The sequence below is a fragment of the Saccopteryx bilineata genome, chromosome 4 (genome assembly GCF_036850765.1).
Source record: "Saccopteryx bilineata isolate mSacBil1 chromosome 4, mSacBil1_pri_phased_curated, whole genome shotgun sequence".
Taxonomy (NCBI): Eukaryota; Metazoa; Chordata; class Mammalia; order Chiroptera; family Emballonuridae; genus Saccopteryx; species Saccopteryx bilineata.
The window spans coordinates 64,228,282-64,247,377 of record NC_089493.1 but is presented as its reverse complement, the minus strand read 5'-3'; the positions used below and the strand labels follow the sequence as shown (position 1 = coordinate 64,247,377).

General features: G+C 40.9%; 1 protein-coding gene across 5 annotated transcripts in view; it reads right to left on the bottom strand.

Annotated features, from left to right (window-relative positions):
* Window positions 1–18,605, bottom strand: part of NEDD4 (NEDD4 E3 ubiquitin protein ligase) — a 141,105-nt gene extending 122,500 nt beyond the window's left edge. The window contains exons 1-3 of one of the 5 annotated variants that reach the window (XM_066276189.1): window positions 18,072–18,605; window positions 17,706–17,803; window positions 163–236 (exon numbers count right to left, since the gene is read on the bottom strand). In XM_066276189.1, coding sequence (XP_066132286.1) covers window positions 163–236; window positions 17,706–17,750 — 119 coding nt within the window. In that variant the 5' untranslated portion in view covers window positions 17,751–17,803; window positions 18,072–18,605. Of the gene's footprint in view, window positions 1–162; window positions 237–17,705; window positions 17,889–18,071 lie in introns of those variants that run through there. The other 4 variants (XM_066276190.1, XM_066276188.1, XM_066276193.1 and 1 more) reach the window with 4 other exon arrangements.
* Between the last annotated feature and the right edge of the window lie 491 nt (window positions 18,606–19,096).

Sequence of the window (19,096 nt, the reverse complement as noted above, 5' to 3'; positions counted from 1 at the left end):
TTTAATAAACCACCAATTGTAAATCTTATTATTCTACCTTCAACACCAACTTAATAATAATATATATTATTCAATGTTTTATCTAACTAAAGTTTAGAAAATATTAGCTAACAAGTGCAAATATTAAAATTACAACCCAAATTAATACACTTACATACTTACCTAGCTCCCAAGATATCCTTCTTGGCAAGGCCTATTCCAGCTATAACTTTCACCCTCACAGTTCGAACATTTTCCTAAAATACAAAATGTATATTTTATTTTTATGTACTTTATAACTTATCTAAAACATATATCAAACATGGTAATCATGTTAATAAATTAATTGGATAAATCTTTTTCAAGAATTTGATTAAAAGCTATATAAGAAAAAATGAAAACTATGTTATTTGTGGATGATTTGATTATCCACAAAGCAAAGCCAGAAAAACTAGAGTTAAATTATTACATTAAAAATTTATCATTGCGCCCTGGCTGGATAGCTTAGCTGGCTAGAGCACTGGCCTGAAGTGCAGAGGTTGCCAGTTTGAACCCTGGTCAGGGCACATACAGGAGCAGATAGATGTTACTGTCTCTCCCTCTCTCCCTTCTTCTCTCTCTTGCTAAAATCAATACAATAAAGATTTTTAAAAAATAAATAAATAGCCTGTCCAGGTGGTGGAGCAGTGAATAGAGCATCGGACTGGGATGCAGAGGACCCAGGTTCGAGACCCTGAGGTCGCCAACTTGAGTGTAGGCTCAACTGGTTTGAGCAAAAGTCTACCAGCTTGAACCCAAGGTCGCTGGGTCCAACAAGGGGTTACTCGGTCTGCTGAAGGCCCGCGGTCAAGGCACATATGAGAAAGCAATCAATGAACAACTAAGGTGTTGCAACGCGCAATGAAAAACTAATGATTGATGCTTCTCATCTCTCTCCGTTCCTGTCTGTCTGTCCCTGTCTATCCCTCTCTCTGACTCACTCTCTGGCTCTGTAAAAATAAATAAATAAATACATAAAAATTTAAAAAATAAATAAATAAATAAATAGAACAAAAATGCAATTAGTTTTAAAAAAAGAATTTATCTTGCTTCCAAGAAAATCTCTAGCAAAGTTATTAAAACTAATATTAATTTAGTATTGTTGCTATATATACAATAACACAAATCAAGAGTTCATAATTATTTTTAATAACTACTTAGGATGGTAATTATAAAACTAGATTCATATAGATCAAATACTAAATAAAACTATAATATATTGCTGCCATAATATATCAAATATTAATTGTCTTGGGTATCATAATACTATTATGTCTTAGTTTCAAGATATACATATTAAATATTTAGGAATAAATTGTAATAAGCCTGCAACTTACTCAAATGGCTCAGCCAACAAAAAGTTGTGAGTGTGTGTATTTGTGTATGTAAACAAAGGGAATAAGCACAATGTTACCAATTTGATGGGTATATAGGTGTACATTATACTGTCCTTTAGATATGAAATTTTTCAAAATTAAAAGGTAAGAAACTACTATAAGACAGAATGCATATTTAAAAAAATTACCAAGTAAGCAAAAACAGTTAAACACATAGAAATAAAGCTAATTAAAATATTTTAAAACTCTACGGATAAAATTATTTTTAAAATTATTGGAGAACATAAGACAAATTTAAAAATTTACTATTTTCCTAAAGGGAAATAATTAATATTATCTGTTTCCTCTGAAGTAATTTATAAATTAAATTCAATTTCAACTCTTCCCTTTGGATTTTTTCATGGCTCTTGACAAACAATTCTGAATTTCATAGGGAAAAGTAAAAATGAGTAAAGAAGTAAATAGTGACATTCAATCACTATCTTATACTGTATATAAAAATAAATTCCAGATTCATTAAAGTCGAAAAGTGAAAAAAAAAGCTTTAAAAATTTTCCAAGAAATTTAAGAATATTTCTATGACTTTTGGGGATGGAAAAGAATTTTTTTTTTTTTTTCATTTTTCTGAAGCTGGAAATAGGGAGAGACAGTCAGACAGACTCCCGCATGCGCCCGACCGGGATCCACCCGGCACGCCCACCAGGGGCGAGGCTCTGCCCACCAGGGGGCGATGCTCTGCCCATCCTGGGCATCGCCATGTTGGGACCAGAGCCACTCCAGCGCCTGGGGCAGAGGCCACAGAGCCATCCCCAGCGCCCGGGCCATCTTTGCTCCAATGGAGCCTCGGCTGCGGGAGGGGAAGAGAGAGACAGAGAGGAAAGCGCGGCAGAGGAGTGGAGAAGCAAATGGGCGCTTCTCCTGTGTGCCCTGGCCGGGAATCGAACCCGGGTCCTCCACACGCTAGGCCGACGCTCTACCGCTGAGCCAACCGGCCAGGGCCGGAAAAGAATTTTTAAAACTACAAACTCTAAGGGGACAAGTTGTTAGATTTTACATTAAAATTATATATATCTTTTGTATGAGAAAAAAATGCCATGGGAGCAAAATGAAAAGTCAAAGGGAAAGACAGGGTGACCGTATCTAAACTATGTACCACAGACAAGTGATGATTATCCAGAATATAGAAATAATTTCTAAAAACCAGTAAGTGGAAAGGAAAATACACAATACAAGAAGTCACAGAGAATGGCCAATAAACACATGTCAAGAGCCTCAATCTCACCAGCCATCCGAGAGAACTTTAATACATTGTTGGTGAAAGTGTAAACTGAAGGATCATTTTAAAGGGATATTTGGCAATATCTACTAAAGTTCTAAATCAATAACCCAGGAATTCCACCTTTAAATATATCCCCTAAACTCTAATTAATGTATTCAAAAACATCAGTGCAACAGTATTCATAGTAGCATTTATAAGATTAAAAAAAATGAAATGTCACCCAATAGATAGCAATCTGACTCTTTCTAAAATAATCCCACCTTAAATAGTTATATTCCCCTTAGGAGAGGTCTTGGTGGGAGAAAATATAGAGTATTTATTTCAATCTTCTTCCATTTTTAAATAATTATAACCACCTTTATTCCTGAAGATTTCACTGAAAAAAAAATATAATTGAAATATTCTACTAGCTCCAAAACTCAGATGATATTCAGTTAGCACAAAAATCCTCAACTAGAGATGCTAGATAAACTACAACTTCCTTGATCACCAATTAAAACTATATACATAGCTGATCTCACAAGAAAGAAGGGAAGTCTTCAGGTATTAGAAATAAAGAGAACTGAAAACTAAAGAAGAAGACATGTAAACTGAAGTTTGCTTTCTGTGGGGGTTGATTCAAAAATATCTGAAGAGATGTGCAGATTGCCTTTTTTTCCTGGAAAGTCACTGAATAAATAGACCCATTAACGTAGTCTCTGGGCCACAACAACCATATTCTCACTGTACCAGTTGACCGGGAAGCAGCCATACTTTATTAACCAATGTACTAATTTCAAGATTGAATTCTGAAAATCAGCAATATTTTCTGTGATCACGTAATAATACAAATTTTTCCCAGTGGTAAAATGTAATCAAAAATGCCATCAGATTAGTTAACAATATTCTAATAACTATGTATGAATACCTAAGACATCAGGGGAACGATGTAAAGTAGATGACTCTCTAACCACTATCCTATACACCTGAAATTAATATTAAATAATTTTGAATGCATTTAAAAAGTGCCATTGGCAAATAATGCACATTATTTGATAATCTTAGCTTTTCTAAGTAAAGACAAGTGTTTATATTTTGTATATGAACTTGTGGAAAGAGATCATTGTACCCCTCTAAGAAAATTAATTCATATTTGTGGAGCCTCTACTGAAACCATCCCCCCGAAGTCTCCTGAGGAAAAAATGTAACAAGCATAAACTAAAAACAATTCCAGGCCCTGGCCAGTTGGCTCAGCGGTAGAGCATCGGCCTGGCATGCGGGGGATCCAGGTTTGATTCCCGGCCAGGGCACATAGGAGAAGCGCCCATCTGCTTCTCCACCCCCCGCCCCCCTCCTTCCTCTCTGTCTCTATCTTCCCCTCCCGCAGCCAAGGCTCCATTGGAGCAAAGATGGCCCGGGCGCTGGGGATGGCTCCTTGGCCTCTGCCCCAGGCGCTAGAGTGGCTCTGGTCGTGGCAGAGCGACGCCCCGGAGGGGCAGAGCATCGCCCCCTGGTGGGCGTGCTGGGTGGATCCAGGTCGGGCACATGCGGGAGTTTGTCTTACTGTCTCTCCCGTTTCCAGCTTCAGAAAAATACAAAAAAAAAAGAAAAAGAAAAAAGAAAAAAAAATTCCAGGAAATGATAAATTACTTACAGTAACAGACACATTTAACTTTTCAACTTTCTCCTTGCATTTCCCACCACAAAAATCAGAACTAGTTATATTAGATGCTGTGGTTATTGATGTGAGATTCTACTGATTTAAGATCCTTTATAAGATTAAATAAGAAATGCTATTTATTTTGATATTTGTATTCATTCAGTTTCATTTTGTAAATTTATGCTAGAAAATTGTCCAAACTGGTCTCTTCGATCACACCCATAAGCAGAGATCTTATCTCACCTCATTTTTGAAAATGAAGGAAAAGAGTGTGAAAGCTGTGATAGAGACTGCTCAGTAATTTTAGAACCAAGATACTAAAAGTACTATTAACAGAAATCTAGGTGTTCAAATAAGCCAAAAAAAAAAAAAGCAAAAATCACATGTCTTTTCCTTAATCAAAATGAGGATGTTATCTTTAAACAGGTCACAATCACGCTCTTCACTAAAGCTGGAATCTTCCCTTCTCATAAGAGAGCAGTATTGATTTCTGAAAGTGAGAAAAGTTGCAAATTGTAGGCAAACACATATGGCTTTTCTCAGTGACAGGAGAAACAAAATGTTCATGTTATCTATACAGACAGCTTCAGTAAGTAAAAGTAGCTTTCTAGGGCTGAGATTTTCTCCACAATTCATAAAAACAGGTATTTACTACTCCGTAATACCCCTCAACCCCCGCACACCCCTCAAAAAAAAAAAAAAAAAAAAAAAAGAACAGTAAGAGGAAATGCAGAGCTTAGGTCTTTCTACCTCCAAGGTCTTGGGAGACTTTGTTCTTCTCTTCATCCTTCTCCTATCCTTCTGTTACTCTACCCATACTCACCAGTCTACTTTTTAAAATAAAGATCTATCCTGGGTATACTTACCTCTGTGTTTTTATACAAACTGTCTTCCTTCTGCCTGGGATAGTCTTTCCCAACCCCAACCCCTTCATTGTTAAAGTCTCATGTCATCTGAGCAGGTTCCTTTGAAATCATTAAAATGTAATCATTAATAATATTATTTAATAGACAGAAAATAGTGATAATGCTAATTGGAAAAAAATCAAGAATCAAAATGTAATCTATTCTGTGATAACTTTAAAAACATCTATGCAGATGGATAAAAATTAGAAGGGAATATGCAATAATGAAAGCAGCTATTAAAATAATGAGATGATGAGGGGTTTTGTTTTACTTTTTAAACTTTTTATAAATTTAAAAATTATTTTTAAAAAATGTTCTGTCCCAGCCCTGGCCAGTTGGTTCAGTGGCAGAGCACCAGCCTGGCATATGGATGTCCCAGGTTAGATTCCCGGTCAGGGCACACTGGAGAGGCAACCATCTGCTTCTCCCCTTCCCCTTCCTCCTTCTCTCTCCCTCTCCCCACCTCCCACAGCCATGGCTCAATTGGTTCCAGAGAGCTGGCCCTGGGCTGAGGATGAATCCTGGCCTCTGCCAAAGGCACTAAATATAGCTTGGTTGTGGAGCAGTGGAGTAACAGCTCCAGATGGGCAGAGAATCACCCCATAGAGGGCTTGCTGGGTGTCTGTCTCTCCACCTCCCGTTCTCTCACTTAATAAACAAAAAAGTTCTGTCCTTTCGTTAAAGTCCAAATGCTATCTTTCCTAAAAGCCTTGACATGAATCTCCCCTTCTTGTTAGAGGGTCATTTATATAGCATCTATCTATCTATCTATCTATCTATCTATCTATCTATCTATGTACTTATTTATATAGCATCATATACTACCTACTTGCATCTGAGGCAATAACTGTGTCTTTCTCCACTATTAAAACTGTGAGATTTTGAAGCTTAAGAAGCTTAGCTCTTTGTTATCTTTGTATTCTCTACAGAACCCAGAAGACTACTTGGCACACAGTAGGGGATGACAAATTCTTGATTTTTCTTTTTGTTATTTTAAAAATATTTTTATTTATTCTTTTTTTTGAGAGAAGAGGAAGACAGAGAGACAGAGAGAGAGAAAGAGAGAGAGAGAGGAGGAGAGGAGGAGCAGGAATCACCAACTTCCATATGTGCCTTGACCAGGCAAGCCCAGGGTTTTGAATTGGTGACCTCGGTATTCCAGGTTGATTCTTTATCTACTGCGCCACCACAGGTCAGGCTTGATTTTTCTGAAGTTGCTGAAAGTAGGAATAAGGCATCTTATGGAAATCAAGAACAACTTTGCACAAACAGTGAGCCAGGAAGAGTGGCTGTCAGACCTATACTCACCAAACAGAGAATTGGAAAACTTCTCTCTGAGCAAACTGAATGGTCCAAGGTGGGGAAAAAACCAGACACTGTAAATACTTATGTGCAAGAGTCCCACTCTAAAAGGGTGTGTCAAAAAACCCTACTGTGAAATACTCCAGTCAGTAGGACCTGCCAACTTGCACAGAGGATCCGTTTCAGCAAATGAGGGAACCAGAAAAGAAAAAGAAAACAGATCAAGCAAACAGTGGATCCAACACAGAAAGATCAGGAGAATTCTCACAATGATGGTACATGGAAGCCCGCAGGTGACTGTGGTTCAGCAGGTGTGGGTGCAAGCATTCCAGACAGACAGCAACATAGCAAGAAGCTGCCGCCAATAAGAATGAGGAAAAAGAAAGGAACAGCATTCGTGAGATGTATATCTACATGTCTATATATACATTTTTTACTACATTGAGTGGTTTTAAAATCTTGTCAGCAATTTCACTTGTGATAAGTGTACAGACAACTGAAGCAAAAATATACAATAAATAACTATTAATGTGGTTCAATACTTCAGATATGAATACAATTGTATTTACATAGTGCATTAATATAAACACTGAATATTTAACAAAAAAATTGCTATAGTAGGAGAACAGGATGTGTGTTCTTTTTACCTTTTTTTTTTTTTTTTTTTTTTTGCAACATATGCTATATTTTCTATTTATGGTGACCATATTTTCCAAAGTAAATATGGGAACCCATGGATTTAGTTTTCTTCTTCTGGTGTGTAAATTTACTTGAAAAGTTACATAAAACTATAAATGCTAGATTACCTTTCTTGAAAAACACATAAAATCAGAATCCACTTAGTAAGGGCAAAGTGTATTATTGCTATAGACTTCCTATGCATGGTCAAAGCTCCTGAGGAGTTTTAGCGGTAATAACCACAATAAACCAGAATGTTCAGAATCCTTAGATTTATAAGAGAGCCATGGTTCTCAAAGTACTCCCTGAACTAGTGGTAGGTTCACAAATGTTCATGCCCTGCATAGAGTGAATCAGACATTCTGAGCCTGTTTTAACAAACTCTCATACTCTTGTTTCTCTTCATATCGCATAAATCTTTCGTCTTTTAACAAACTCTCCAGGTGACTCTGATGGACAGTAGAGTGGAGAACCACAGTGCAAGAAGAGCATGAGGGTAAGGAAAGTACTGTAGTTAATGCAGTTGCAGGAGGATTCCCCATTTAGAAAACTGTCATTTCATTTATTCAGTCAGTATGACATAACTTCCAAAGAATAACAGCTCATCTTTACATCTTCACATTACTTTTAAAAGCGACAGCGGCATATACAGGGTGGGGCAAAAGTAGGCTTACAGTTCTTTGTATGGGAAATAATACAAGAATAAACTCAGTTTTGCATACTCACAACTGTAAACTTACTTTTGCCTCACTCTGGATATTTATTTATGCATAAAATATACATCAAGCTGATAACCTACATTTCACAGTAAGTTTATTCATAACAGCCAAAAGCTTGAAATAGTTGAAGTGTCCATCAAAATGAGAGTGGATAAACATCTGTATATTCACTTAGAATACGACTCAACAATGAAAAGAATGAACTAACGATACAAACAACTACATGGATGACTTTGAAAAACATTAAACAAAAGAAGCCAGACACAAAAGAGTTCCATTTATATGAGTTTCAGAACAGGACAAACTAATCCACAGTGATAAAAAGTTGCCTATGGAGAGTAAATAGGGGGAGTTATCTAGAAGAGCCCAAGGAAACACTCTGCACTGACGGAAACATTCTATTCCTTAACTGGGTTGTTAGTTACACATACTGAAAAGTATTGTACATAAACTGTCCATTTAAGATCTATGCATCTCACTATTTGTAATTTTTACTCCTTCCCCACCTCTCCCTAAAAAAAGAAAGAAAGCATTTTCTAACATTTTCAGACAAAAACAAAAACTGAGAAAGTTTACCAGCAAACACTCACTAAAAGAAATTCTAAAGATAGCCTGGACTTGTTATCTTTGAATATATGTATCCTGATTTATTGATGTCACCCCATTAAAAAAATAAAATTATTAAAATTAAAAAAAAAAAAAAAAGAAATTCTAGAGGATGCACTTCAGGCATAGAAAAGTGATCCCAGGTGGAAAGCTAGAGATGAAAGAAGAAAAGAAGGAATAACAAGCAAAGAACATTAAATACATGGACAGACGGTATTTTAAAAAACAACGTTGGCCTGACCTGTGGTGGCGCAGTGGATAAAGCATCGACCTGGAAATGCTGAGGTCGCGGGTTCGAAACCCTGGGCTTGCCTGGTCAAGGCACATATGGGAGTTGATGCTTCCAGCTCCTCCCCACCTTCTCTCTCTGTCTCTCTCTCTCCTTCTCTGTCTCTCTCTCTCCCTTCTCTCTCCTCTCTAAAATGAATAAATAAAATTTAAAAAAAATTTAAAAAAATAGTTAAAAAAAAAAACACGTTAATGATGATGACATGCATGTATGCCCGTGTAAACATGTAGCAAGTTTCTATTCCACTTGGGATCCAACTTAAAATCCTTAGTGAATGGCCTCATGCCTTGATAGGACTCTTCTCTCCTCCCCTCTCCGGAATCATCTCCAAATCCCGTCCCTCTTGCTCTATGTGCACAGTTCTATTTACTTGGAAAGATTTTCTCCCCTGTTCACCTGGCTCCTTCCTATTCATACTCAGTGTCAGTTTAAAGGTGACTGTCTCAGGCTTTCTTCATTCTCTTCCCTCCTCCATACCATACAAGATTAGTTTATTTTTTCTGTTATATACGTTCATCTTACACTCCTTTTTTTTCATAACATTTATAAAACATATGTCTGATTATATGTTTAGTGTCTAGCAAAGTCTGCCATTCATAATTATAATCTCATGACTTGACCCAAATGCCTTAGTCACAATAAATGTTCAACAAGCATTTGTTAGGCAAATACGAAATTCAGTTACTTCAGAGGTCCACCTAAAATTTTAGCTATAACGACAAAAAAAAAAAAAAAAAGACAAGATGTGGAAGAACATAAACAATCACAACTAATTTTGCTCATGTTCCACTCATAATCTTCCTAAGAAAGAATCTCTTGCCTGACCAGGTGGTGGCGCAGTGGATAGAGCATCGGACTGGGATACAGAGGACCCAGGTTCGAGACCCCGAGGTCGCCAGCTTGAGCACAGGCTCATCTGGTTTGAGCAAAAGCTCACCAGCTTGGACCCAAGGTCGCTGGTTCCAGCAAGGGGTTACTCGGTCTGCTGAAGGCCCGCAGTCAAGGCACATATGAGAAAGCAATCAGTGAACTAAGAAGTCGCAACGCGCAACGAAAAACTAATGATTGATGCTTCTCATCTCTCTCTGTTCCTGTCTGTCTGTCCCTGTCTATCTCTGCCTCTGTAAAAAAATAAATTAATTAATTTAATTAAATTTAAAAAAGAATCTCTTCTCCTCAATTCTTTTTATTTGGGCTGTTACTTACAGCAGCACAGTAAAAAGACAGTCTTTGGTACTAGAAATCGGGTTTCAGTCCCCGATCTACTTCCTACCATAAGTGAGTCTCTGAGCAAATCATGATCGCAGATTCTCTACCTGTAAGGTGGGGATAACACTATCTATCTTTGCAAGACTGTTGGATATTTACAGCTGAAGTATGAGAACACATGTCCTGGAACCTGGCGTACAGCAGGTATTTGATTAAAGGCAGTGATTATATTGAGGTTGAGTCTTTTACCCTGAAGGAGAATATTTATATTAAAGCATCTTTACATACTGACATGATTGTTCACATTACTCTCTTCATTGCCCCAACATGTCTCATATTGGTAGAAGCCAGACATATGGGTCAGGCCATGAGGTTATAACATTGGACTGCACACATATTTAGTCCTCAAGACTTTGAGAAAAGTCTTTTTTTCAGCCTTTTTTCAGCCCTGGCCAGTTGGCTCAGTGGATAAAGCATTGGCCTGGTGTGCAGAAATCCTAGGTTCGATTCCTAGGCAGGGCACACATGAGAAGTGATCATCTGCTTCCCTTCCCCTCCCTCTCCCCCTCTCTCCTTCTTCCCCTGTCACAGCCAGTGGTTCGATTGGTCCAATTGGTCCAAGTGTCAGCCCGGGGCACTGAGGATAGCTCAGTTGGTCCAAGTGTCAGCCCAGGTGCTGAGGATAGCTCAGTTGGTCCAGTGTCAGCCCAGGTGCTGAGGATAGCTCACCTGGTCCAATGATCAGCCTCAGATGTTGAGGATAGCTCGGGTGATTTGAGCATTGGCCTCAGACAGGGGTTGCTGGGTGGATCCCAGTCGGGGCACATGTGGGAGTCTGTCTCACTATCTCCATTCTTTCTCTCACTTAAAAAAACAACTTTTTTTTCCATTTGCTTGTGCTGTGTTTTTTCTCCTTGCCGTATATACCTCCCGACTTCTCTTATCCTCTCCATTCATTTATCCTCTTATAACTGTGATAGGTTTGGCAAGGAAGCCGAACAAAATAGAAGTTATCAGGAGAGAAAGGCCAGTAATGCTCATTGCCACAGAACTCAGTAGAACAGTGGGTTTTGCAATTTAAATTAGCAGTCTTACACGTCTCCAGGTACTGTAGAACATTCCCAATACCAGACATAGCTAGTGGATAGGAGAATCAACTAATTTAAATATCCTGCTCTGAAGGATGTCAAATACCTATGCCAGATGACTCCACAAGAGCCAGAATTCTAACCTAGTCAAATTCCATTTTCTATGTCTCTGCTTACCCTAAATAATTTATTTATAAGATGCCTTCAAGATTCTATTCCTATGTGATATATAAATTGCTAATAGCTAACTCTGTGTGCGTGTGTGCTCATGTTTGTGTGTGTGTGCGCGCGCGTGTGCGTGTGTGCGTGCACTCACAGTCTTCCTCATCTTCTCTTCCTGGTGCAGAGACGTCACTAGCAGGCCTACCTGAGACACAGTTTGGGGGCCGGGGATAGTTTCACGGAGGTGTATGGTTCACATGCTCACTCACGGGCATGGGGCACTTAGGGGGCGAGGAAGGTGCCACACAGAGATGCTCAGTGGGACACAGGGAGGAGGAGGCCGTGGCATAGAAATGCAATAGCAGTATTCCTACTGGAGCTAAAAGTGGGGTGCACGAGTGACAGAGGAGGTACCTGCACAGTGAGAAAATTAGTTAAACCAAAAGCATAAGTAAATGGATTGAGCACATAAGTAAATATAATGATGATAATGAAAGAATTTTCACTGTAAGGGAAGGTACTTATGGCTAGAAAAAATCCTGAGATATTAGATTTGAATTGTAAAAGTTGATGTGAATTGATGATTTCTAAATATCTGTATATGCACTGATGTAGAACTAACTATAAATTTATGTGTGCACTTATATGTGTGCAGTACACACACATATACATTTCTCAGCTTGGTTTTCTGACATGACTGAAGAGCAATGACATGCAGCAGCAAAAGAAAAAGCATACTGAGCACCCAGATCTTGGTTTCTAAAAAAGATTGCTACTAAATGGAATCAGAGTTCCTAGAGAAATGATTGATTTCAGATAGCACAAGGAGAGGCAAAATACAGGAGCCTGGAACATCTTCTGCCAGAAAGAAACGAAGTGTTCCAAGAATGACGGAGACTGGTCACAGTGACCTAGGAACCTCCTCGAAAGGGCTTCCACCGGCCAAACCTGGGTAATTTGAGCAACAAAATATTTAATGCTAGTAATTAATTATAAACCAATAAATAAGGTAGGATTCTACAAGTACATGCTGATATAAATAAACCAATAAATAAACAGGTGAAGAAAAAGGGAAAGATCTACTTACATGGCATAAATAAAGATGGAAATAAAAAAAAAATAGTGGTGTTTGATTCTAGTGGAAGTCATCAATAGATGCTAAAACTGGTAAATGGAGATATGGTGAATGAGGATTCTGGCAAAATCTCTGAATATGTTCCCACAAAGTATTAGCCAATTACAAAGGGGGAAACGGTGACATTACAAAAAAGAAACCTGGAGGACACCAAAGTGACCAAGTGATCAAGGTTATCATCCACAGTGATGGGACAAGTCAATATCATTACCCCTTGATGTAACACATGAAGAACATAGTATCATCTCTGTGATTCTTGCCAAAAAAGTAAGACCTTCACATGGTTATGAGAAAACAGTCAACAGACCCAAGTTGGGGAACATCCTACAGGTTGTACAGGCTGTACTCCTTAAAACTATCAAGGCTAAGGAAGACCAAGGAACTCACACAGATGAGAGATTGCAAGTACATGACAAATACAGGCACCATATGCTTCTAAATGGGATCTTGGATCAGAAAGGAAAAAGAGAAATTATTTGAACACTTGTCAAAGACAGAAAGACTGAATGGGATCTGTGGATTGCATAGCAGAGTGTCAATGCTGATTTCCTGGTCAGAGGGTGGATGGCTGTTATGTAGGAAAGCATTCTTTTTTAGGAAAATGCATTCTAGAGTATTTAGAGGTGATGGGGCATTGTGTCTGCAGCTTGCTCTCACATAGTTCAGAAAAGGATCAATGAAAATGGCAGAAAACAGTTGTGAAGCAATTGTTAGCAGCTGAAGAATTTGAATGAGGATTTGGAATTCTTCATACTGTACTTCCAAACTTTCTGTTGGTTTAAAATATCGAAAGAGCAAATGATTACAAATAAACTGTATTTATGTACTTCTCTGATCCCATGGAAAGCCATGAAAAATACTTTAGAATGATACTGGAATGAAAGGATTGCAAAAAAGCAGTAATGGCATAAACAACACAGGAAAGACTGGACTAAATACGGACATAGCCGCTGCTTAAATTGTGCTTTTCCTTCTTTGTGTGCAATTAATAAAGCATTGGAAATTTTTTTTTTTTTGTATTTTTCTGAAGCTGGAAACGGGGAGAGACAGTCAGACAGACTCCCGCATGCGCCCGACCGGAATCCACCCAGCACGCCCACCAGGGATGATGCTCTGCCCCTCCGGGGCGTCGCTCTGCCACGACCAGAGCCACTCTAGCGCCTGGGGCAGAGGCCAAGGAGCCATCCCCAGCGCCCGGGCCATCTTTGCTCCAATGGAGCCTTGGCTGCGGGAGGGAAAGAGAGACACAGAGGAAGGAGGGGGGGGGTGTGGAGAAGCAAATGGGCGCTTCTCCTATGTACCCTGGCCAGGAATCGAACCAGGGTCCCCCGCATGCCAGGCCGACGCTCTACCGCTGAGCCAACTGGCCAGGGCCAGCATTGGGAAATTTATTCCCAGGCTCAGTACAATGCCAGTGTAGGCAGAGTCTGCACTGCTCAGCATTAGTGGGTCTAGAGATATCAGGATATACACTTCTTTTATATATATATAAAATATATATAGACCTGCGCCTGCGAGAAGAGGGAAAGAGAGACACAGAGGAAGGAAGGGGGGGTGGAGAAGCAGATGGGCACTTCTCCTGTGTGCCCTGGCTGGAAATTGAACCCGGGACTCCTGCACGCCAGGCCGATGCTCTACCACTGAACCAACCAGCCAGGGCCAGAATATACACTTGTTAATTAGCCTGTTGTTTAAGCATTGTGGTGGCTGACTCCATCAAAGCACCCATTCTTCTACATGTGAAAATTGTGCAGTGGTGTCTCTCAATTCCTTCCTCTTTTTTTTTCTTTCCTCCTTGTCCATGTTTCAGTCAGGTTTCAGGTATAGAAAATAGAAATTGCTCTGTGTGTGAGGAAGAAAGGAGTTAACACAGGGAATTAGGTGTTTACAAAATCACTGGAAGAGCTGGAGGGGCAGGCGGTAGTCTGGGCCTCCAGAGGCCCTGCAAATGCCTCAGTATGGGCCCACCCAGGAAACTGCCACCCTGCTCCAGTCAGAAAAGTAGGAAATAAGGGGCCACCCACAGACCTGTTGACTTTAAGAACATACCCAATGGAGACATCAGGAAGCCACTGCCACCACCACCTCTACTTGCAGCTTCCTATCAATACCCGCAAAACATGTGTTCCCAGATACTGGAACACTTTTGCAGAAAAACTCAATTTCTACATGACATGCTTGTCAGCAGAAAAACCCAAAAAAGAAAAAAACAAGAAGTTAGGCTCCACTTCATTTCCAGAAAACTGTCAGAGCATAGTTGGTATAAATTACATTAAACTACTTCCTTTGTTTGTTCTGCTTTAATGGCAAAATTCTGCATGTGGAGCCAGGAGCATCTCTTACTGAAGGGCACAAGTGAAAGGAGAGCTAAAACTCACTGAAAAGTGAGAAGCATTATGCTCCAAACTTCAGCAGACTTCAATACTAATATGCTCATACAGTATGACAAAGTGGCTATTCTGTACATACTGGTTAGATTACAATTCTGTATCTCCTGCCCATATCTATTCACCTTTCTCCTGTGTCAGTTTCAAATTTTAAGTAAGAATTATCTTTCTTTTTTGGCTGTAACAGAAAAAGCTACTTTACTTATAATCAACAGCAGAGGGCTGCCTATTCCCAGACTAGTCTGAGGTCTAGAAAATGACACAGCTGCAATGTTTTTCTTTTTAAAAAGTAGGGATGGGGAGGCTTTTCTAAGCCCTCTTTTACTTTTGTAATGGAGCAGAAAATAAATAACCAATGACAGTGATGAGGTGGCAAGCAACTTCTACCATAAAACAAGAGATTTCTGTCTCTTTCCCACCGGACTGTGAGCTCCTCAAAGAACAAGCAAAGACTGTTGTTTCTCTCTGTGGCCAGCACACTGCATAAAACAGAACAGAGAGTTAATAAATGTTGAATGAATAACCTAAATTACAATGGAAGAAATGGAAGACGACACTTCCCCATCATGTCTTTCATCTTCCTGTCTCATTCTCCTCCTCAGCCTGGATAAAGTGTACAGAGAGAGTCGGAAGAAAATTTGAGTCACAGGACTGACAATGAGTCCCCCATCCTGTGAATTAGAATAGGCCCCATGCCGTTAAACTTCCCAGAAGTACAAATCCTTCAGCAAGTTCAGGAAAACCTCATTTCAGAGGGTGGAGTTTCTGGACTTGAGCCCTAGTTGCTTAATGACCACCCACTAACTGCCTCAAGTCATTTCATCTCATCTGGGCGGAAGGGTGCTGTGAGAAGCCAATAACTGAAAACACAGATTCTGTACCAAGAGGGAGAGAACAGACAGTGAATGATACCTTTGGCAATATTCAGTTTATGATCAATTGGCTCTGCTAGGGCCTACACCTCTGAATCACAACAAACGCAATAACAACAACAGGGAAAGAAAGTCCAAGGCCAGCTTGGATGCCAGCTTGAGGTTATCTGCATCGGACAGCTTATCGTAGCAAACAAGGAAATCTGACTGGTAAGAAAGCTTATCATAGTTTCAACACTGCATCATTTTCCTCTGCTCTCTTCTACAGAACATTAGCTGGATATTTTCTGTTTCTATAACATAGCGTCTGTTGCTTCCAAGGGAACAACCAAGCTGCCACCATTTGTCCACCAGCCCTTCGCTTCTCTCTCTTCTGGTAGCAGTCACTAAGCAATCAAAGCCAAATCACCTCACATAATCATTCTCAAAACACTCTGAGATAACCTGCCTGCATCAACAAGTTGCCCACTGTTCATAAACAAAAAGTTTTCGAGAGAAATGTAAAAGACATTTTGTAAAAGACGGTAAAGATACCAAGTTACCAAAAGAAGGCACTATAACAATAGTTAGAAGACACCTAAGCAATGGGTCCAATCTTAAAAACAGATAACTGTGACAGTTTAGTCAGCCAACAAGAGGGCTTAAGTTTGATGTTTTTCCCCCCAAACTATCAGACTACATAGCCTTTTCATCTCCTACCCACTCCCATTTTGAGACAATAACCAAAATCATAAGTAAGCCACATTTAATTTAAAACAGACCAATCCTGTCCAAATGGCTTTGTAATAAGCACAGGGCATAACCAGCATAAGTTACTTAACTGAGACAGCTTTGCCTATTCAAATCACAGAACTTAGTTTTCAACTCGAAAAGCTATGAGAATTTCTTTAACGTATTTATACTTTTTTCTGCTTTATCTTTTTTATATCAATATAGACCAGTGGAAGTGGCCAGGACATGGAAACAACCAAAAAGCCCATCAATAGATGACTGGATAAAGAAGATGTGGCACATATACTCTATGGATACTACTCAGCCATAAGAAATGATGACATCAGATCATTTACAGCAAAATGGTGGGATCTTGATAACATTATACGAAGTGAAATAAGTAAATCAGAACAAACCAGGAACTGCATTATTCCATATGTAGGTGGGACATAAAAGTGAGACTAAGAGACATTGATAAGAGTGTGGTGGTTGGGGGGGGAGGGAGAGGGAAAGGGGGAGGGGGAGGGGGAGGGGCACAAAGAAAACTAGATAGAAGGTGACAGAGAACAATCTGACTTTGGGTGATGGGTATGCAACATAATTGAACGACAAGATAACCTGGACATGTTATCTTTGAATATTTGTATCCTGATTTATTGATGTCACCCCATTAAAAAATAAAATTATTAAAATTTAAAAAAATATATATATATAGACCAGTGAAACACAGCATTAACATTCCACATTTGACACCTGTGGCTAAATATGAGGAGGAAAATCTATCTGCCTGCCTTCCCATCCCTGTCTCCAGAGAGGGTTAAACAGGCTTGCAGATAAAAAAGACAAAACCAAAAACCAAAACAGCCAATCACAAGTCACTTGAAAGTCTTCAGGTCAAAGTCCAAAAAGTTGAGTTCAACCGGACTCTGCCAGAAGAGGCTAATCAACCGCGGGGATGCTAGGCTCCCGGGGTGCTGGCCCCTCGCCCGCCGGCCGGAGCTCACGCACTCTCGGCCAGGACCGCAGAAGGGGCTGGCGGGTGATGCGCGTCCCCGCGCGCACCCACGCCGCTGCTACCTAGTTCCCTCCGCAACACTTCCTGACGGAAACTGACAAGAAGGCGACAGTCCGGAGAGGACAGGGGTGTGGAGTCTATAGGTCTGTAAAGAAAACGTAGCTCCCCGATGCAAGCCTCACCCCCAGCCCGCGGGCCGGCTCGCCCGCCCAGTCCCACCGCGCCTCGCGCGTGCCCCGGGCTCGCGCAGAGAAGGAGGGGGCTGACAGCCGGCCGGGGCCGCCGCCGCCTCCTGGGGTCTGGCCCAGGGGCAGCGCGATGGGAAGCCCGCCCGCAACCCCGCGGCCCTCGCACCTCGTCCTCCGGGAGCCCGAACACCTCCACCGCGCAAGTTGCCATTTCTGAACGGTTTCAGCAAACCGGACGCGCTCACCCCGCCCAGGCACTGGGAACTGGAGTGGGAAAGAGAAGAGGGAGGAGGCGGGAGGATCTGGAGGAAGAGGAGGCGGTGCTCCCACGGCTCCCGCAGCGCCTCCCCCCGCCAGTGGGCGCTAGTGGGCGAGGAAGCGCGGCGGGAACCCGCCCGCTACTTCTCCCACGGCGGCGCGTTCGGTGGGCTCCGGGCTGGTGCGCGCGCGGGGATGTGGGGGTGGGGGGAGGGGGTTGGTGGCTGGCGGACCCGGCTAGGGGAGTCGTGCAGCCCCAGGGCATTGCGCTTACCAAGCATTGGAGGAGTGGAGAACTTCACGACTTCCCCTGGGAAACAAAGCTACGGTTTTCCTTGGCGAGAAGTCACACTGAAATCTGCCCCAAAACTTCGCCTCTCACTAGACACCTGGGGTCAGGAGTGCTTCAAGTCAACCTCACCACAAGCTAAAAAGCAGATGCTTTCCTGTGGGTTAAGGCCCCGATTCTAATGGAAGCTGAACTTTGGGAACTTCGGCGAAAATCTAGCCTGAGCGTGGCAGCACATGGGGAGGCCTGAAGGGGTCACATCAGTCCTAGACTCAAGATCTGAAATTCTCTCCCTGTGATTTGTAAACACTGTGCAAATTCATAAGCTATTTCCTGTCATGTGGTTTATCTTTAAAGCCTAACAATAATGTCCAGCCGCCAGACTTATCCCTCTGAACCTGCTTAAGCTAAGACTTGATCGGCAGCTAAGGTGACCAATCATCCTCCTTTAGGGAGGACAGTCTTTTTCTAAGTGTGATCCTCCTTTTTGATATTGAAAGACCAATCTGTAAATGTCCGTATTCAGTCCATGCAGTTGATCCATTCCGTGTCATGTGACATATTTGTATTTGACATGAGGATTAAGTCAAGGATCAGTACACAGCAGCTAAACGCAATTATCAGATACACGCTCTCCATACGGGAGACCTTGAGAGAGCTAGTGATATACAGATCACGCAAATGGCTTTGTGTACTTCTTACTGAAACGAGACACGGCACATATGACATTGTAGACTCAATTATTTCTTTCTCAGTGAATATACAATCATAGGTAAGCACAATTCACATTTTATTAATTTATTATCTAATAATTTCCAAATACATATAATTTTATTTACAAGTATTTTCTCAAAATTTGAGTTTTAAAGTGGAAATCTAACCAGGGTTCCCCAAACTACAGCCGGAGGGCCGCATGCAGCCCCCTGAGGCCATTTATCCGGCCCCCTACCGCACTTCCGGAAGGGCCACCTCTTTCATTGGTGGTCAGTGAGAGGAGCACTGTATGTGGC